This window comes from Grampus griseus (genome assembly GCF_964374135.1).
Source record: "Grampus griseus genome assembly, chromosome: 17".
Taxonomy (NCBI): domain Eukaryota; kingdom Metazoa; phylum Chordata; class Mammalia; order Artiodactyla; family Delphinidae; genus Grampus; species Grampus griseus.
In genome coordinates this window covers 73,082,089-73,104,380 of record NC_139011.1, presented here as the reverse complement: position 1 = coordinate 73,104,380, position 22,292 = coordinate 73,082,089, and the positions used below count along the sequence as shown (strand labels likewise).

Below are 22,292 nucleotides of genomic sequence, written 5' to 3'. Positions count from 1 at the left end.
GTTGCTGGACTATTAGGCCCTTTTCTGTCGATACTTTTTGTCTTCTGTCTTCTCATCACAGCCTGCTATCTTGTTTCTCCTCATTTGAGATTTTCTGCTTCTCAGCAAACCAATCACCAATTCTTCCTGTCACTAACCGTACAACTCTTTTTCTTCTTTTCTTCTTGCCATGTCCTTTTCCCTTACTCTCATTTACTCAGTCTAATTTTACAGTTTTTATGTGAGTGGGACTGAGCTCTTTCAGCCATCTACTCAACGGAAGCCCCTGCTCTCATAGGGAGACCAACTGAGCACCGTACACTGTCTGTGAGTCTCCACGGCCCAGGGACAGCCTGCCGTGAGGAAAACAGTCTCCTGAGAGTTTGCTGGACCTCACCGGAGGCACTGCCATGCCTTCCTGCAGCTGCTGCACCAACCCTATGAGATAGCAATTATCCCACTTTGAAGTATGAGAGGCTTGAAGAACTTGACTAAAGCCACACAGCTTATAAATGCAACTGCAGGACCCAAACCTGACAGTGAGATACAGAATAACAGGGACAGAGTCTACTCCAGAGATGGTGTCAGGGAGGCCAAGTTTGGTCTGATAAGATGTGAAGACTGGAACACATACACGCACACACTAACAGAAGGGAGAGCAAGTTAAGGGCCCCACGGTAGGGACAGGTCTGGCAATGACCAAGAAAAAAGGGAAGGCCAGGTGAGCTAGAGAAAAGTGACCAAGGGGAGAGAGACCAGGCCCAGACAAGGCACAGTGGGCTCGGCCACATCAAACAGGGGGTGCAGAGGAGCAAAGATGGAAACAGGGGCCCAAGTGGATGGGAAGAGGGAATGGTGGTAGCTGACACACGGCAGAAGTCAAAATACGTTTTGGAGGCAAAGCTGAAGGGATTGGCTGATGGATTACATATGAGGGGAAAAGAGGAGAGAGAAATCAAGGAAAACTCCCAGGATGCTAGCTTAAGCAACTAAGTGGATAGGGAGACCATTAACTAAAGACTAGAATAAGAGTAAAACATTGTTGCAGGTGAGCAGGCGAGCTGTGAGATGGAAAGGAATCACGAATTCAGTTTTAGGAACATTTTAAGTCTGAGATAAAACATACAAATGGAGATAAGAATATGCAGTTAGACAGTCCAGGAGCTTAGATGAGCGTGAGGGCCGTAGATACATATTCAAAAGCAATATTTAATATTTAAATAATATTTAAAGTCATGGCCTGTGATTTTCTAAGGAGAAAGTCTTGATAAAGAAGAGGTCCAAGGAACACAATCCAATGCTAGCCTGGCTTCCTCTCTCCTGTCTGGCATCCTGCACCCACCCACCTAAATGTCTACCACATCCTTCACTTCCTTCTTCCCCTACCTTGGGAACCTTTGGTGAAATTTAGTTTGACCAACCATCTCGACTCACTTGGGTCACGGGTACCACCTCCCATCTGATCTCCCTGCTGACATCTCCTTCACCTTATTTTTCACACTGACAGAATACACAACACTCCTTCCCACCCTCCAATGGTTCCAACTCCTCTTAGAATCAAGTAAAAACACCCTTCCCTTCATCCCTCCACCTCACTTCAGACCCTTTTGACCTCTGGACTTTCACACATGCCATGCCCTTTGCTTAAACATTACTCTTTACTCCTAGCATTTGCCTGGCAAAGCACTACACCATTCTCCAGCTCCTAAATCAGTATGTCATTTTCCCCAGGAAGCCTCTGCTAACCCCACATAGCATCACGTGTTTCACCATCACAGCACCTACCTCAACATATTGAAATCAATCATGTATTGAGATTGCATCATCCTTGTGTTAGGTTAAAATAAAAAATAAAAAAAAGATATAGGAAGGGAAAGCCTGCGTTTGCTTATACAGGCAGATACGCTCAGGTGAAGTAGCTTTTCTAGCTGAGAAGAAACTGGTAATAAAAGGACACAGGCTCCTAGACTCCTAGCAGCCCAGGGCAAAAACCTACAACGCAGCCAAAGCTGGTCTCCCCAAAGGAGCACAGATGGAGCTGGATGGGATGCTTTACATTTAACCCCCAAATACCTAAGACTGAGTAAGATACTTTAGCTGGCCTGCAAAAGCCCAAGTTAAATGATAGGGAATTCTGTCTGTTTTTAAGAAACATTATTGTTTTCCTCTAGGACTACCTTCAGCTCACACCAAACCACCGGAAGTATCAGGACACCACGTGTTCTGCCCTCTTCAAAATCCTTGTTACATTTTGGGGTTAGATTCTGTGCTTTTATCAACAGATGCTTCAAGAAACAGTCTTATAAAATCTTAAAAACACTGGTTTCTATAGTATCATTTAATATTCTCTGTACAGAACTTAACATAAGAAACTTTTTAGATTCTTTAAGTAAATAGCATGTTTACTTCTTCTCTAGTAATGTGACCCACATAACTTAAAGTTTCCCCTTTTTTGCTGTGGCGGCCACCCAAGCATTCAGTATAATTTGAGGGCTGAAGACAGCTCCAGGAGAGCCCATTACAGCTCGCTTGGTTCTGTTCTATCCCCTCCTCCCGGCTGCTGAGGTATGTGTTCTTGATGTATCACTGGTCTCTGTTTGCTTATTCTCTTAACAATAAAATGGGGTAAAATAAAATGAGTGTAGTGTTATTTTAGAAATCCTTGTCCTCCAGTAGCTTTTTTAAAAGCCCACTTAACTATTATTTAAAGTTCAAAATAATGTCCAAGTCATTTAAGGTAATTAACCATTATTTTAGTAATGCATGAAACACAGATTTTAATTCATACCATGTTCTGCGTATACCGTTTCATCAAGAAGTGACTGAACTTGTTCTTGTACTTCATCCTCAATATTCGGAAGCCCTAAAATAATTAAAACATAACTAAGTAGAAAAAATCTAGACATTAATGTAGAACATGAGATATGGCCTCCCCATATACACATTAAAATGAATATATTGGACTAATCAACTGTGTACCCTTTTCCTATCAGCTTAGCCCGTTTTTTAAGTTGGCAAATAGGGTAGATATTTAAAGTTGGGTTTATTTTGACAGCAGATATAAACGCTAAACAACTTCATAAGATTTTAAAACATAGGAAACTAACTCGGGTTCAGATTTCTCTTTAAAAAAAAAAACCTCACTCAGAGCAAAATTATTTCAGTTTCTAGTTAACAAAATTCACACTAACGATAGAAAAAGCAAATGGGAAGGGCAAAGCTTTCAGAAAAGGAAGTACTGGGAAATAAAGATAAAATGTGGAGGAAGAGGTCAATAAAATTAAAGTACATGGTTAACCACTGTCTTTCCCAATAGTCAGGAGAAAGGGCTCCCTGGCTGGTATGAGGGCTGGGATGGTTGGTTGCCTGCTCCCAGAAGGTGTCAGGAAGCGTGAGTAGAAGACCTTACAAGACAATCCTCTCAGCATTGGAGAACCTCATCTGACAGTCACATCTGTCATAATGTAAATTACAGACGTGAACAACGTTAGTAATGACATTGCGACTACACTGTGGTGCTTATCGGATTATCAGGCTTATTGCAATATCATACAACAAACAAGAAGCTATAATTACATTGACACTATTATAAATTTTCCGTCTAACAGACGTCATCTATGTTCACTAAACAGAAGTAGCACCAGACTTAGTATCATGAATGCCATCAAATGAGATAATGCCAACGACATCAGTTATACTGACAAACTAATCTTCAGTGACAAAAACAGAATAAGTTAATCTGAACTTCAGACTGAAAAAAGTGTAAGACTCTACTATGCTAATTATACTACAAAACCATTTCTAAAGCACAGAGTGCCTTCTATTTTTATAGATGTTGATATTTCACAAACTACTTTTATACATATTCTCACAGAATTACAGGAGACCTTCCCAATCTCTGTTCTTCCCTCACACAATGCCCACGATAGCTTCCTAGCAGAGTTCCCAGTTTTACAACTGCTGACAGCAACAGAAAATATAATGTGAGTAAAGAGAAGTAGAGATTGGCACTCTGTTCCTCTGCTTAAACCCTTTAATGGCTTCCTCTCCCTGAACAGATGAAAATCTAAGTTCCTTGAAGCCCCAGAAGGAAATGCAAGACCTCCACAATCTAGCCTTCACACGCCTCTCTAAAATCATCTGCTACCAGCACCGGCTTAGAACTTGGTGACTGCGCCATGCTGTGTAATCTTTCCACGAGTCTCTGATGCCCTCCTTTCCCCTGGGGAAGTTGAGTAAAGGCAAAAAAAAAAAAAAAAAAAAAAAACCCACCCAGCCTGCAGTGAGTTAAAGACTAAGTGTAAATAAGGCAAAAAAGCAACTGCAAATTCTTCTTTCAAAAGTGTAGCCAGTACAAGGAGAGAGACTGGAAGGCAGATGGAGAGAACTGTGGGGATCAAAGGGGTGGTTATTTCATTGTGTTTTAATGAAAGATATGTACCTCTGTTTATAGAATAGGTGGGTAGTCAGAGAAGACAGAAGGTAAAGACCTAGGTAAGAGGAAGGTTGAGAAGGCAACATTTAAACTAAATCAAATATCACCAAGAAGTTGAAAAGGGTATGAGGTGATAACTGAAGGACTTAGGAGGACAAGTTATCAGTAATATGCAAAGAGTAATATGAACAAAGAATAAAACAAGGAGGAGAGAAAGCAAATAGTACATTTCGGAGTAAGTACCAGCTTTGAAAACTAAGATTTTTTAAAATTATAGATTAATCTAGCACAAAGTAAAACTGAGGTGCTAAATCCAAATATACATTCAAATTATAAACCTTAAAAAAAGAAAAAAGAAAAAATCACTCTTGCTCTGAAGCCATGGTATGATTACCGCAATTCTACAGGAATGGGAGAGAGACAGGAAATTCTCCTGGGATTATTTGAGCAATAACAAAAAATAAGAGCAACATACTGATTTTTATTAAAAGGAAGGAAGGTAAATCAAACAGTATTCACCAGTACCTAGTGATAAAGTCAGCCCAAGTATTGATACCACCTGGACTCAGTAATAAAGTTGCCAGTAAATATGCAATGTCATACCTAACACTTCCACTAGGTGGCAAGATGAAACCAAATTTTTGAGAACTACTGGGTAAATGAAAAATGTACAGAAATTAAACAGTACTTTGCAACAAAAATCAAAGCACGAATAGGAAATGATAGTAATGGAACCAAATTTCATTTACCAATTTATTAAGAGACTTCAGGAGTCTTCATCCTATGGGTCACAGGCCCTTGAGTGACTGGGGAAATACTTGAAATGAGCTATGAATTCATGCAGATGTAAAACAGGCTGCACAGAGGATCACACGGAGGCCTGAGAAGCCTTTTGTTGCAGACAGGAGACTCATATTAAAAAGACTGGAAACACCGTAGACCTCCTCTATTAAATAATGTGACAAAACTAGTGCAACGGTACATGTGTAATTTTACTTTCAATGTAATATGGCACAGTAGTCCTGGACTTGGAATCAAGAAACAGAGCATTTAGTTCACAATGTTTCTAACTATGTTCAGACAAGGAGAAACCTCCTCTGTGCCTTGGATTCTTGAGCTCAAAAATTAAAACGATCCTGTATAAACTTTTTCTAGAAAAGAACAGAGTTCACTATAAAATTTCAGAAGACAGAGAAAGCATTTCATTATTCTGCAAACATTGTGAAACAAAATGATGGGTATAACATGACTGTGGACACTGCTACCTGGGATACCTGGCAGCTGAGGTGCAAGCAGTCAGAATTAGAGGAGAGCTTACCTGGCCCCTCCAGGACCTGATCCTCCAGCCAAGGGTACGGCTCGGCCTCTTCTGGTGGGACTGTTGGCTTTGGAGCAGATCTTTCTTTAAAGCCTGCATTTTTATTCACAAAGTTAACTTAAGGTTTTCTTTCTTTTTTAAAAAAATTTTGACATGTTAAACCAAGTAAAATAATGTTTCCAAACACTTCATCAATACTGCCAGTAATTCAAAGTTTCCAAGACTTTATATTACAGGAAAATGTTGATATGCTTAAAAACTGAAGTAGGAAAATAGTTTGTTCTCTAACTTCACCTGGGCCTTTAACATCTCTTTGCCTAAATGAACTTTTCATTTAAAAAATAATAATAAATCATTGTGTGAATATTCACAAATCTCTAAAATATAGGCACTAAAACAATAGGCAAAGTAAAATAAAAAGCCGTATCTGAACTTGCCAATTCAGTATGAGTTCAGTCTCCTCTCGTGTTCGTAAGTGACTAATTAGCTTCTAACTCTTGGACTCCGAATTCAGCAATAAGACAATTAAGAGACTCTGGAACCTTCTACTGTTATTTGCATGTACTCCATATTTTGATTTATATATAATTAATTATTCTTCTTGAAAACTATAGTTAAATATGAGAGGAAATAATACATAAGTCACTATGTACAATCTTCTAAAGGTAACATTTATGAGCAATATTATTCCATAAAAAAATACGGAAAAAGTTATGTTTTTCCTTTTTTGTCTTAAGGAAAATAAGACATCGGGGTAAATTAATATGAAAGATGATTTTTAAAGTCAATGCTGGTCTAAAATCTATTATACTGCTAGTTCTTTGATATTTTATGTGTAGCACATTAAAGTACATCCTCAATTAAATACAGCTATTTAGAAAACTAAATTAGACTGTCATGAGCCTGACAATTCCATTTACCAAACCCTGGGCTCTTTGCTACCCCACCGAGAATCTTGTACCTAGAGTAGCTACTAAAGAGCATGTGTTCTGCATGTCAATAGCTGGAATGAAAAGGTCAGGAGAGAACTGAGAGGTCTTTTCTAATCTTAAGCAGCTTTATACAACTCATTGGAGATATGCTATTGCAGTCTGGAAAATCCTCATTTCAGTGTCACTTACTCTTCTGTTTTGGTTCTTTATATTTTCCCTTATTGTTCGCTTTTCTATATCTCTTCATTTTTCTCCCACTGACAAAAACACCCTCCCACCATCCCCTCCCAAATCCTAAAAAGACACTGAAACAGATTCACAGGATCCCACCTCATCATTTATATTTCCTCTAGTTACTTATTTCTGATACGACCTAGCCAAAAAACCTAACGTTAGAAAACAAACACCAATACATAGAGTCGTGTTCTACTCCTAACTACAGATTCCTGAGAAAGCATACACAAATAGTCACAGACCCTAACTGTAGTTCACTTTCAGGGCACGGGGGTAAGGGATGAAGGTTTATTAAAACATCTCATTTCAAATTCCAAATTCAGGGCTGAAAATTCCCATGACCTTTTCCACTTAAATAAGCCATGCTTACGTCTCTTAACTATTACTGGAACAGGTATGGACTTACGGCCAAGTTCTGCTGAATGAACAGGCTAAACTTTGAGTCTTCAGAATCAAGTCATTTATCTTTGCACTCTCAGCATCTCAGAAAACACCTGGTACATAGCAGGTGCTCAACAAACTGCTGCAAAAGGGCTGAGCACACCCCGTGTGTGACTGCTCTGCTCTTTAAAGGGCTGCAGACTCTCTGCAGGGCCAAGGCTATAGCTGCACCAGCGAGGCTTAGGGCTGTAGAGGAGGCAAGGCGGACTCACATCAATTTCCCTGCTACTATTTACCAACGAGATGCCTATTTGTGCTCTAGCAGCATCCACCATTTCAGTACCACAAGCCTAATTTACCCGGACGGTCTGGTTTGTCTTTTGTCCTGGTAAAATGACTTCACTCTCAAAAGCATCTCAGTTTGGATGAAAAATTACAGGGTCATTCTTCACGAATCCCATCTGTAGCAGGCTTTCAAAACTGTGCTCCATGGGTTCAATAAGCAGTTAAATATTCCCCCATCAAACAATAAAGATTTAAGCTGCCTGAAAATCCCGTTCTTACTGGATTCTGAGAAAAGTTTCATTTGAAAAAAATTTTGATCCTAAAAGTGCTTGAAAACAACTAGTACATCAATATTCAGACCCACGATGCCCCTAATAAACAGCTTTCTCTAAATCAGCTGGGAGCTATTTGTCTCTAAAATTGACATTGTAAAACGTGAAAAACAACGGGAGAAAGCAGAAGCGCATAACAAGAGAAAATATTGAGTAGCTTTCTTTTCTGTCCAAAGCAGCAGCTGAATTGTAAATGTACTAATACCTGGTCACAGCTATTTTCCAGAGGTGAAATCAGTGCAAAAATATTTTGTAAACTTCAAAGAAGCTGAAGATCGCATTAACACATCTCTTTCCCCAGACCCTTATAAACTTCCTAATATTTAACAAAAACACATTTTAGAATAATTCTTATTGTTTTGATAACCCATGTGGAAGCTTTTACTGTGATGTTTCCAAAATTTTTTCTGTTACCCAAGTCCATTTTAATCCATGAATCCATGAAGTATTCCCCAGAAAATAGTGGTAAATCCATGTCTCATACAAGATTTTAGGCAAAAAGTAAACAAAAATTAAACAAGAAAAATAAATAAAATAAGGCAAATGAAAGGTTTTCAAATTGGATTTATTATGAGGTACACATGGCAAGGATACAGCTCTGAAATGAATCTTCAAAATCAGGTTATGAAATGAATGTATCGGTTCTGATGCTGATGTGGCTGCAAACAACAAAACACCAACTCACACTGGCTTGAGCAAGAAGGAAGTTTATTACTTAACAGCAGGTGGGCTGGCTCTCAGCCCTGGCTTCATCTTCAGGGTGGCAATCCGGGCTCTCCCAGCTGCAAGCTCCTCTTTCAGACAAGATGATGTCCAGAAGCAAAGGACCACCTCTTGTTCTGCTTCTCTTAGGCTTGAGGAAATCCTTCCTGGAACTTCTCACCATTCTTCCCTTTCAGTTTTAACAGTCAGAACCAGAACCCACTTCCATTCCTAAACTGGCAAGAGCAGCAGGATGACCACAACTGTTTGACAGTAATTATCTAGGGTTGAACGAACGTTGCACGTCAACCACGACAGCTCCTGCATGATTTGGAAAACCAACTAGTTCCCTTAAAACACACCTTGTTTTCAGCTCTTTGAGCACATGAGACAAATTAGGAAAATTTTTTTAAATGTTTACATTTAATAAATGTATAAATTTTCTTCCAATTGTAATTAAAAAATGGAGTAAGTTATAAAAAGTAAATGAAGTGAGCACTTAAAATCAACCATTCATAGCAAATTTAATTACCTGATACAATTACTGTAGCCTAGTATCAGCTTACTTCATTCACTACTACCCAACTACACCTGACCATAATGGGAAAGAATAAGTGGATTTTCTTCCCATTCTGGGAAATCAATAAACCACAAAGGCACCCGTACTAACTGGCCATGCTAATCCTTGCTGTTGTTCTTGGCTTGTATAATCAGCAGGTACAATCCTGGCAGGTATCCCAAGAGCAGCCCTACTGCCAGGAACTATAAGAGCTTCCCTGACACACAGTAAGAGCCATTCCAGATTCAAATCATTTTCACGTGACCCAAGGTGGACAGACAGGCTTCAGGAAGAGGATGACATAAATCTCAAAAGAATAAACACTGCCAGAAAGATTCCTAAGAGCCTGGTTTCAGGACCAATGGAGGGACTCCACAAAGATGGGGTTGGAGTGGACTCAGTTTAACATCTCACAACAGGAGACCATGTGTAGGAGCTTAGGAACAGCAGCCAAGAGCGCTGCCTTTGAATCCATTTGAATCCCATCTTGAACACATTACCACTGCTACAACTTTGGTCTCCACAAGTATGGAAAGCGGATAAAATAGTAACTCATTAGAAGGCTTTTAAGAATTAAATGAGATAATTTAAACCCAGAAAATACACATCTTCCCCATCAGTTAATGTTTTCCTTTATTTCTTCTAAAGAAACAAATCTACCTCTCCCTCCCGCCTGCCTTGCACACATACTCACAACAACATGAACAAAGCTTAAGGCAACTTACAAGGTGGTTAAAACAATTAATGAAAAAGCTTCCGGGTTTTTCCTTAACAAAATTTTTTTAAACATTTTTCACCTTTCTAATATTACTAACAGTGTATACAGACCTGAAATATATTTTAATTATCTACTTTATATGTTAACCATTCAATAAACATCCATTGAATGCCTGTTAATGTCAGTTACTATGATAGGTACTGGACATAAATCATAGTCTAATAACAAAGTCCCAGAAAGAAGCAAAGTGAAGAGCATGATAATTGCAAGGCACACAATCCAACCACCTGGGAGGATCAGAGAACGTGAGGACAGATGTGATGACTTAGCTGGATACTGCAAGAGAGGCAGAAGGCAGCCCACCACAGTGGGAGCGTGTTGTACGCAGAGGGGAAGTGGGCAGGACAGACAATAGTCCAGTTTATTTTTTCTCCATCTCCTGTTTATCTCAGAGCATTTCATTGTAGAGACTGTATCCGCAGGGCCTAGAACAGCCCCCAATACACTGCAGACACTCTGAATATTTCTTCAACGAACCAATAAATGGGAAATAGAGATGACACAGCACGTGGGTCTTTATTTCATTATCAAAAACAACACAGAAACTTTAAGTATATGCCTTCCTCTAATCTTAGAGAAGAAATATTTGAGGCAAGGAAGAAGTGACAGACCTCTACGATGTAGAGATGCTAATAAACAGTGATAAATACATACATGAAGTGAAATCAAATGAGGTATGAAATGAGAACAAAGAAAAATAGATGATTTTCTGCTCTGTAGGGCTTAGAAAATGGAAGCTTTTGCAGAAATTGATTTCTACGTAAAAATGACATCCCAAACCAGTAATAAACATCTAGTTCATGTGGTTTTATCCTCAGGCAAATGGAGAAGGTAGGCCCTGACACTAAAGATTGTTACTGAGGATTTTTTCCAAGTACCCCGAACAAGATTTGCATGAGAATAAGCCTTCTGGGTCTGCTATATAATACTCACCCTTCAGTTTCCTAAGAACGAACACTTTCTCTTTAGACAGAACCAGGGGAAAATGTAAAGAGTTTAACAAAATAAACCTAACTCACCTGATAACTAAATGGCAGTATTTATCAAATGGCATATTCTCTTACATTCCTCTAACTGCCTAAAGTTATTGTTGACCAAGGGTTGGGATGAGTTCTCTCTATTCCCAGGCCTCTAACTCTGAGATACCCATTCAGGCTCATCCCATTCAACCCTTCATATCTGGGCGGCAGCAGGAGGCATCGGGTGAGGAGGAGAGAAGGGGAAAACAGTTCCAGAAGTGCCTGCCTTTGGTGCGGATGAAATACAGGGTATAAATATTCACCGTGTGGCCTGCCCCGCACCCAGCCCCCCTTCTCCCGGTAAAAGAGCACTGATTTCGTTGAGGGACTGGTTCTCCATCATCCCAGTTTTAAGGGTGGCACTCGCATGCCCTTGGTCTTGCAGTCACAGCTTGGTTACCCCATCCCCCATTCTGTAAGAATTAGGAATAAATATGAACACGGGGGACTCCAGGCTGCCTGAGAAGGAAGGCCACCTCCTGAGAGAGCCCAAAGATGGAGAGAGAGGTCCAGACCACTGTCTGAGCACCCAGAGCTAGCATAACCAAAAGACAAAAAGCACAACTACCCCTGGGCTTTACGGTCATGTGAGCCAATCAATGTTTTTGGTCCACGTAAGCTAAGTGGAATGGATTCACACATGTAACCAAAAGAATTCTGGAAAATACTTAGAAGTAAATCTAAACGTGTTCCTAATAGCTTGAGGAAGAATGATGAATGCTTTTTCCATAGAAACATAGTTACACCGAGACTTGCAGAACTGGAAATTAGGAATTGAATAGGTTTTTGTGGACTGGATGGAAAAACCTCTGAAGACCATAAAATCGCTTCTATGGAAAAACGTGTTGTGGGTACAAAGCAAACTTATAAATAAGTTTTTCACACTTAGACTGGGTATGAAATTTCTCAATTATACCATATACTTAAGACTACACTTTACTTCTTCATAACTTTTCTCTAGGCTTTACATTTCACATCTTGTGCTTCCATGTTGTAGCAGTATCCTTTAATAACTAAGCATTCTTGCAGTTTTATACATATGTAACATTTAGAATTACTTTTATTTGCCCGTTCAATGATCTCAGTAAAACAAAGTAGGACCCAGTACACCCATTTTACAATGATACGTTAGTTACAAAGAATAAAGAACTTAACTATTTGTCTCACAATCCGTTGATAAAAGGAATGGGAATCATAGCCACAGTGCTTCCAAACTTTTAACAACTGACTGAAACAACTTGGTAGAATTATTACCATTATTCTGACAAAAGAAAGGGAAGCACGAGTGCTAACAACGTACCAGCCACTCACGCACAATCACCTCGAGGGAAAGGAGAGAAAAACAGCATTTCCAAGATGCATTTTATAGTGAACTGAGTAACCGATTTGGAGAATTGTTACCAATGGGCATTAACAGAAGGAACAGTGGAAGACACAGGAGAAAGGAATAAAAGTCTGGAGACACAGACTAAATCAGCAGACCCATTTCATGGAAAATGACATTTATAGTTAACTTAAATCACTAAAAAAATTTTGTTTCCTTTGGCCGTGCAGCATGTGGGACCTCACTTCCCCATCCACGGATGGAACCTGTGCCCCCTGCACTGAAGCACAGAGTCCTAACCACCGGACCGCCAGGGAATTCCCAAACCGTTAACATTTAAAATCATACTTGTTTGCTATCTTTCTTTGTTTTCTAATGGAAGTATATACAGGGAGTCCCTACTACCCAAGTAATCATTATGAGAACCTCTGAAGTTACAAAGTTGGATGGCTACACAGGCCATAACACTACAAAATACTCTCTATGAGCCAATCTCTGGCAGAATTAATTCCCCGGGATTAATTCAAACCTTCATGCTAACAGATTTATGTCAATTTCTTTACCAGTCTCTCCCTCATTTTGAAATGCTGTGGGACCGCCTATACACAATGCAAATCATCCATAAAGTAAAACTGAAAATCTTGAAAAAAATAAGATTGCAAATAGTTGATTACAAGCAATGTTAGAAATAACTGAAATTCACACACAAAGCCATTAACCAATGAAAACACAGAAATTACACATCACAACTGAAGGAAAAATATCAATGATTATAAAGTTCTTCCAAAGAAAGTATTCTGAACACTATAGGATAATAGATTCCTGGAAAAACTGATAAGCTCTCAAATATTTTTGTAAAACTGACCGTCTTTACGATGACTGCTACTCACATGGGAAATGTTACCATACAAAGGAAAATTATGCCAAGAATGTCATTTTTTAGAATTCTATGCATCATCTCTTAGTGTAGCTTAAGTAATGTTAGTGATATAACAAAATACATTTATACTCAGTATTTAATTTTCACTTTTCAGGACTTTTTCTGACTCCCAACTACTTCAAGTTATATAATTTTTGTCCCTGTTTTTAGTTGACATTTCAAAAAGGTGACCTTTCTGGTTTTAATTATCCTTACATAAAAATATGAAGCAGCAGAATATAGAAATAACTACATACTGAATAAAAAAGTAAGTAAAACTGAGAAAGCAAGCATAATTTTAACCCATTAATCATGACCAAAAGCATATTTCCACTAAGTTTTTTAGGTGAACAGTAAAAAACTGCATCTGAGTAAAGTGTCACCTCAATTTTCAATAAAATTCAGTTGAAACCTTTATTTACTGAAGAAAATGGAAGGAAAGAAAAAAAAGAAAGTAAGCCAATTCCCAGTTCTCAAGAGCTCTTGAAATATTTTTAATATTTTGGGACAGAAGTTTCAATTCAATTCTTGAGTTGTTATTCAAAGGGAAACTCAATGATAGAACTAAAATATTTCCAGGTGCTTTATTAAATAGCAACAGATAATGCTTATATGCTTATGCTGATTAGGGTTAGTCTAAATTTTTTTCACTAATTTCTTAGAATTTAGCATTTATGTACTTTATGCCCCACAGCCATTGACTGTCCTTCAAAAACCAAGGTAAAAATTATTAGAATGCCCTCAGTAAAGGTCATTATAATTTGCTGCCCTTCTCTAAAAGGGAGAAAAAAAAAGTCATCTGTACAGAAATTAACACTTAAAATTTGATACATAAATTTTAAAACTCAATCTATTTATCTTAGCAAGACCTAACATCCGTATATATTTTTTAAAGATTGTAATTTTATGTGGTCAGTGGATATAGTTTTGCTTCTCGTTCTATCCAGTTCTCAGAGTCTCCCTCTTCTTCTCCCAGAAACTCCTTCCTGCAGGAAGCATTTCATGTGGTTTGAGAGGGAATCCCTCAACCCACACCCAAAGCTTTGTGCACAGGAGCCAGTCTGTCCCCCAACTACAGGAATGGTCACAGATGCTTCCGGGCCTAACCAGGACAGCCAGAATCTCCCAGGACTTTTCTCCCAGGGCCAGCCCAGAAAACTGCATCTTTGTACAAGGATGGCTAAACTAGAAAAATGTGTCTGGGGCCCCTGGAGGGCCACCTTCCTCATCAAGTGGTAGCACCTCCATATAGGATAAAGTCAAGTAGAAATCAGCAGGGTCAAGATCTGAGAAGAGAGCTAGGAGGAAACAGCTGATTACAGGTCTGTACTTGGGATCTACTCACCTCAAGCCAGTGCCCCTGTATTTGCCACCAAATGAGCCATAAAATTCACTGTGGTTTACTGTGCTCCTATAATCAAACTATAAAAATAATAAAAGCCGGACTGATCAACATAGGAAGCCCCAAGTTAACCCATGTGACAATTCCTTTGGGACTCAGTTTTTAAACAACAGAATGATAGGACTGGATTAGAGATATTAGACTAGATATTCTCCAGGCCTGCCCCCTTGCTGGATAATTTTATTATGTCTGTTGGAATTTTTGTCAACTAAATGTACAGGTGCTTGATTTTAAGCAGTAAAAGGTGCCAGCATATTAAAAAACCAAAAAACACAAATACTTTTAGAAAATTTGCACTTAGCACTCACTCACTTCTCATTTCAAATATCTTTAATTAGGCCAAAATCTCTGTTTTTAAAGGCTCTTCAAAGAAAAAGGTGAAGAATTATTTTAAAAATAAAATAAAAATTTTGTGGCAGCACTTACAACAAATCAGGTTATTCTTCTCAAATTCAGTAACTGAATTTCACCAGCAGTCACGGTTACAGAATTAAGACTTCATGTAGAACAGCACAGACCATTTGTAGAAATATACTTCTTATAGAAATTTCATTTTATTAAATGTTTTCTGAACTCAATTTTGATCTCAAATTTGCAACTCCTTAGAAACGGTAAACAAGTACAATACAATCAAATATGAAAAATATATGCCATTCCACCAATATAACTGAAAAATTGTGATATAAAATGAAAGTATATCCTAATTTGAAACAATTAAAGCCTTTCTATAACTATTCTGAGTCTGTAAAGATGTCATAAATAAGCATTCTAAAACTGTTCTTCTACGTAAAATTCTCTTTATCCAGGACTGTTTCTAGAATTCTCAGAACACAGTGAACACTAAGTACTGGGCAACAGGAGAAGGTGGGGGAGGGATGGTTGGAGCGGGTGAGGCAGGGCGAGGAGTGAGGCAGCACAGGGGGGTGAAAAAGGAGGTAAAGCAGGTGGTAAAAGACCAGGAGGAGAGATGAAAAGGAGTTGAATGGGGAAGAGCCTGAGGAAGGAGCAGCCCCCTGAGGGGGGGCGGGGGGAGGGGGATGGTGCTGGCTGGGCCTGGGGACGGAGACTCACAGGCAACTTCACAAGAGCCCGAGGAGATGCCCTGGGAAGAGCTGGGGGAAGGAAAAGGGGATGGAGAAAGGAAGTGGAGAAGGAAAAGGGTAGTTGAAGAAGAATGGGAAGCAGGAGAGCAGGACGGCGAAGGAGGGAAGAAAGACAACAGCTAACAGAGAAGGTGGTAACGTTACTCCTACCTACCTGAGTATTTATCATTCCTGAAACTTACAAATCACGTTGCATATAAATACTATTTAAAATTTTCATATTCTTGCTGAACTCCAGTGAAAATACTCTGTATTAATAAATCATTACAATTCATATTACACATATACATTTACCTGATACACGATCAATAAGTTAATAAAAACAGACGTTATTACATCATATTTTTATTACATATTGTTTTAAAGCTTCATCTTTTAAATTTCGAAGCATGAGACGGGTATCTCAATTTCAAAGAATTTACTTGGTTGAGCACCAATAAATATAGTCAATGGCTAAATGACACATCTTCCCCAACCAGAGCAATACCAAGTTTTCTATGCCCTTCAGCAGCAAATCACGATGAAGAATGTTACCACTTCCTGGGATGCTGCTGCAGCTTCAGTTCTTTCTCTTCTCGTTGCTCCCCTTTGCTAAGTGTGCCTGTTTGGCAGAACTTCTCCCTGCTTTTCTATCATCTTTGTCTTTGGGGGCCACTTTACCAGAAGAATCCTTGATATTCGTTGATTTTTTCCTATTTTCCTTGGCTTTAGTACCTTTACCTAGTCCCGCTTTCTCCTTGTCTTTGTCCTTTTTAACCCTAGGAGACTCTTTCCTGGAGACAACTGAATCCGCAATTTTCTTCTCCTTCCGGTCATCCTCCTTTTCTTTCTTGCCCCTTTTCCTCTCTTCATGCTTACTTTCCCTCCTTGACTCAAGCTTCTCTTTTTCCTTCTTGAGCTCTTCTTTAGTGAGTTCTTTAACTTTCCGGTTTTCCAATTAAAGGGAAAAATGTTTATTGAAAGTCATCTCTTAATTCATAGACAGCAACTTAGTGCAAAAGTATTGTCTTTTTTTCTATCTCCCCACACACATGAAATGATCATTCAAAAAGTGACTTTCATCCACTAGTTTTAAATTGGCTAAAAACAGCTGCAAACCACTATGAAGTATCAGCTATAAAAGAAATGCTAGAAACTTGCCATCACTTTCCCAGCTGGCAATATAGTATGATTTGCCTCAGAACAAGGTTAACATGCAATATTAATAAAATGAGTCCAGCCATAAAGGCAGCACTTTACACAGAGCGTTAACAACTCACATGTCACAGCTATGACAACATAATTAAAGGAACACTGACATAATTAAAGGAACAAATTTTCCATAGCTTGCAAGTATTTGTACAAAGATAATTTAAAAGTCTTTAGCTCTAACAAAAAAAGTATGTCCTTAAAATATCTGTGCTTGCGTTCCTTGGAAACAAATATAACGCACAAATGAAAAGTTAAATATCATTTAATTTTCTTAGTTTAGAAAAACACAATTTCCATGAGTACAAAATTTTAAGTTTGTTATCTACAGTGTCTAAGATGACAAGGAGAACTTCTTTTCTGCTTCTATTCAACATTATGAAATCAGTATTCCTTTAAGTATATTTCCCGTTATTTTACGTAGAGCCACTCCAAGCCAACATCTATGCTGTCCATGCTCACAGAAGAGAGAACAATTAAACGGAATATACAGGTGATTCCAAATCTCACGTGAGGTGCTGCTTTCAACCTGCTTTACATAAAGTTGAACAGTGCTGCTAGCAAAAGCTTTGAATTTCACCTCCTTGATTCCTCATTAAGAAATCATACGAGAAGCAAGGTGTTTACTGTATAATGTAGCATTTAAGCAGAAACAAAAAAGAGAAAGATTTCTTTAATATAATAAAACGTGGAAGATGTTTCTGCCCATCAGAATCATGTAAAACTCAGAGTACAAAATGTTATTCGATTCTTCCTGACAATTTTATTAAAACCTTGTAAAAATACAGAATAGAATTCATAAATCATCAACCATCCTCAAAGTCCTCATTCTTTTCCAACGCCGTTCAGAGTAACATAGATAAGTAACACTGCAAGAGCAGAAGGCTGGTGCAATGCTGGCACGTGTTACTTTGCACACAGTTTTTAAAATATTAAATCTTTAATGTTGAATTTGCCTCTCTAGATCAAGGAGTCAAATTATACTTTATTGGCCATTTATTTCATAATTACTTACATAAGAATAAAATGGTAAAAATTCTGGTTTTCTTCCCGGGAATTATTCAGGCGGGATATCAAAGTTAAAACATTAAAAGTTCCTAATCTTAAAGTTAAAATACAAATCACAAAACCCTGTAAATCACATAGTAAAAGTCTCACCTGTTAATGTTTCACCAAAATCCAACTACATACAATGTGCCAAGCACTTGAACACAAAAGAGTATTACAAGTTTATGAAGAAAAGCATGCACTTTCCCCATGCCCCTCTCCCTAAAGTACAGAAATCTTTACAGTAAACGAGAAAAACCAAAGGAATATAAAATAAGGCTGCAATAATAAGCTGTTAGCCTATACAGAATGGTTGACAGGTGTAATAATTTTTAATGAGTCAAAATATCAAACACAGCAAATTCTATACCGGCATAATGAAATCTAAGTTTTCATTTTACTGAAAACTACAAGTGTGGTCCCACTAGCTTTTATTGTGCTCTAAGACAGCATCATCAGAGCTTTTGGAAAAAGGAAATCAATCATTGATGAACTCATCTTTATTTCCGACAGTACCTCAAAAATTTAGACTAAAGAAAAGTTTTAGAAGGTAGATAGGATGTATATACTGTAAATTTAATGTGTAGTTTAAAGACTGTTCCGAGGTTTTGATAATCTGAAAAAGGAAATTACTTAAAATTATAGGCCCGAGGCAGAAAACTCTTTAATGAAACCTTGATAAAACTACTTACAACCAAAGGTGCACCCAAACCAAAAAGCAATAATGTTTAGCATTAGTAGCTGCATCTACAAAACATTATCTATAAACTGTCATGCATTTTCAAGCATTAAACTTGATTCACTCAAGGCTAATTTGAAAAAGAGAAAATACCTTTAGCCTTGGTTTTTCTCTTGGCTACCCCACCAGGTCCTTCTGTTGGTGTTTACAAGATGAAAATATGTTACAAACAGAAAATATTAAGGTAATTAAAAAATAAGTATCTAAAAAATAGTTTAAATTGATGCAACTATTAAACAAATTTACTTAAATTCACCATTAAAAAAATACACTCCTGCAACATACAAATATCTATCATTCATACGTCATTTTAGAACCTTACTTTCACTACCTATAACCGAAAAATGCATTTTAAAAACATCATTGATTTAATCAACTTCACAACCTGCCTTAGGTCTGAAAGAATTGATGGCTTTAGAAATGTCTAATTACCACAGGAAATGGCATTTCCCTCTCAGTGGTACCTGGATGTCAGTGGACTTCTGCTTGGACACAGATGGTCAATTACAAGCACCAGGGGTGAAAGGACCTGGGGACCTTATTTCCCTACTCAATTATCACTGCCACTCAAAAAAAGGATAGCATATTTTGATAGAATTTTACTCTTTACTGTTTGAATTAATCATGGCTTTTCTCCCATAGTTTCAAACTTTCTTTATAAAAAATTACGTAAATAAGAATTATACCATTATGGAGGTATATACTAACTTTTTTACTCTTCATCTAAAAACTCTGCAAAGGCTTTCTATTTCTTCTCTAGGCAAATGAAAGTTCTGATGTGTTTATTTTTAACCTTCTAACAAATATCAGTACCACATACCTCGCCGTACACTTTTTCCAGCCAGCCTGTACTTAGCATGCCAACCAACTGATGTTCCCAATTCTATCTCCTGGTCACATAAATGTTATTTTACACTCACGTATCAGCAAACTTCCCAAAGTGGCATTCCAGGTTGCCAATCCATTTCCTGGGGATACCAGGGTAGGAGGCAGGGTGATTTCTGCTCATCCCCTGTGGAGGCAGCACCATGTACAACCTGTCACCCTACAACTAAGGTCTGAAGTGTCCCAAGAAAGCCCCTCAGCCCTTTCACACATATTCCTGCTGGAAACTGTGGAACCCCCTCGGTATGTTTCTCAAAACCATAATCACACTCCCACTGCCAGTATGAGATTTTTTTACTCCTGTTCTGTTGTTTGAATCACCCTCCACTCCTAAATCTCCTCCCCTGTCTCTGTTCATGGCAAGTTGTTTCCATCATATGAGACAGTTCATTTGAGAATGGCAACTTATTTTGGTTGAGATATCATCATTGTCATTCTGGAAAAAAAGTGTTAGCGTACCTTACCAATGACTACATTAAAAACAGAAACGTGAATTAACTGTTCCATGTGGCTGTCTGTATCTATCTAGTTACTTGACATGCATACATAACCAAAACCAGTGTGTGTGTCTAACAACTATTTTCACAGACAAAGCCCAGTTCTTTCTTAAACTCTAGCAAAAACAGCATACCACCGTGTAATACCAAACGAACGCTATCTTGGACCACTCCCCAAGAAAGTTTATTTAGGTAAAATGTCAAACTTATTCTTGCAATGACAACTTTTAAATACATGGGTATTATCCAATGTGCAAAAGAAATTAGCGTAACGCATCAAAATACAATTTTAATGGTGCTAATGTCCCCTCCTGATGGGTATTATCCAATGTGCAAGAGAAATTAGCGTAACGCATTAAAATACACTTTTAATGGTGCTAATGTCCCCTCCTGATTCCTGCATGTTCTTGACTGGGGAGGCCTGGATTTTCCCTTAAAAAGCAGAATGGTGGGAATCAGACTATCCCCCTACCCCTCCATTATTATGATATAGTCAAAAGAGCTATATTGATGAAAAGGCTAGAGTTAACATAAATAAGCCAACATATTAGATCAACATCAGATTAGCTGATCAGAAACATGAAAATATAATAAGTACTTGATTTAAAACTTTTCCAGTTTGGGTATAAATCCCTAAAATGATACAAATTAACAATGTGCCACTGTACTATATAAAATGCCAAAGTATCAACCTAAGCTGTCTTTTCTGAACTTAAAGAATATATTCAATCATTTTTCAATATTTTTGACATGACAAAGACTGAACTAATAATTTAAACAACAATCATCATATTCAGTCTCTGAAGGAAAGAGTATAAACATGAAAGAAAGCACAGCACTTGGAAAACAGAAGGTAATACAGGAGCCTGTAAGTAACAAAAAAAGAGGAGAGAGTCAAGAAAACGCAGGGAATGAATGAATGAATGAATGAATAGAAAATGCAGGATTCTAAAAGTCAAAGTAGCGGTTGTAGAAAGGAAGGAATGAACAAAGGGTTAGGATGAGGACACTACTGAATTCTGTTTGTTAGTAAACGTCCCACATACAGTTTTACAAGGAGTATAAGAGGCGGTCACGTTACAATGAGAAAACAGGTAGAAAGAAGGGTGAGCAAAACCCCAGGGCTGCTCATCACGGCCTCTCTTCCCTCCTTAGAAGAAAACTGATCATCTATGGGGTTTCCCAAGATTCTCAGTGGGCAGAAAAGGAATAAGAGTTTGAAGAATTTGATCTGCATTCCTATGTTTTAAGGGCTAGGAAACAAAGGCATGTCTAAGGGTAGAGAAACTGAGTCAGCGGGAGAGAAAGGAGGAGGCCAGAAGCAGGAGGTGCAGACACAGGGCAAAGGTCAGCTGCTAAAAAAATGACCAATGAGAGAGGAAAGAACCATTCAAAACACTTCTCAGAGTAAAGAAATGCTGTGCAGAGTAGAGAAATGATAATGGAACCCAAGCCATTAGGATGTGGCTACGGTCAAAGAGAATGGCAAAAAAAAAAAAAAAAAGTAATCACCATGTTGTTTACTTCTTTTTTGCCCTGTGCGTTTATTCTGATGGTTTTAAGGTGATTACTGTTAATAGCTAAGTTGACTATTTGGTAATCCTTATACAGAAATTTGGAAAAAGCAGGTCTTATATACCTCCTTAGAGCCTGAGGGTGCTGCCTAAGGTAATTGACATTATTTTGGCAACTGCCTCAGGGCCACTATCCCACACACATTTTCAAAGTGAAATGTTCTGTGTGTAATTAAAACGCTGCATCACGGTTGGACCTGCGGTTTCACCACAATTTTAGGAGACTGGCTCCATTACAGAAATCCAAGTACTATAGCTGCTGCAGGCTTTCAGGAAGTCGGTCACAGAATTGGTCAGCTGAGTATCATGTCATACTTAGGTCATCCCAGTCACTCCCACCATCCCTGGTGAGACCAATGAGTCACTCTGAGCCTCAGTTTCGAAGCTGCCTGCTGCCCTGTACGAAGCATCATAATTTATTTCAACATTGACTAGACATGAGGCCCTGAACGCCTAAAAGAAGATTCTGCAAGCTAGGCAGACTTGCTCTAGAACATAAGTCTAGTCTTGGCAAAACGCAAGTCAAGACGCTACACCATTTTCCTTTTTATTTTTAAATAGATGGCATAACAATATTATCACAGACGTTTTTGAAAAAAGGAAGCTACAAACCTTCCAACCCTCTGGGATGAGGGAAGATCAGAACATCAGAGGACTGAA

The 22,292-nt window shown here is 38.3% G+C and overlaps 1 protein-coding gene across 6 annotated transcripts in view; it reads right to left on the bottom strand.

Moving 5' to 3' along the window:
• Window positions 1-22,292, bottom strand: part of ASPH (aspartate beta-hydroxylase) — a gene marked incomplete at its 3' end in the record, with an annotated part of 208,582 nt that overhangs the window by 139,982 nt on the left and 46,308 nt on the right. For 2 of the 6 annotated variants that reach the window (XM_082674443.1, XM_082674446.1), the window contains exons 4-6: window positions 18,770-18,811; window positions 5,733-5,825; window positions 2,768-2,842 (exon numbers count right to left, since the gene is read on the bottom strand). In XM_082674443.1, coding sequence (XP_082530569.1) covers window positions 2,768-2,842; window positions 5,733-5,825; window positions 18,770-18,811 — 210 coding nt within the window. Of the gene's footprint in view, window positions 1-2,767; window positions 2,843-5,732; window positions 5,826-14,911; window positions 16,624-18,769; window positions 18,812-22,292 lie in introns of those variants that run through there. The other 4 variants (XM_082674444.1, XM_082674449.1, XM_082674445.1 and 1 more) reach the window with 3 other exon arrangements.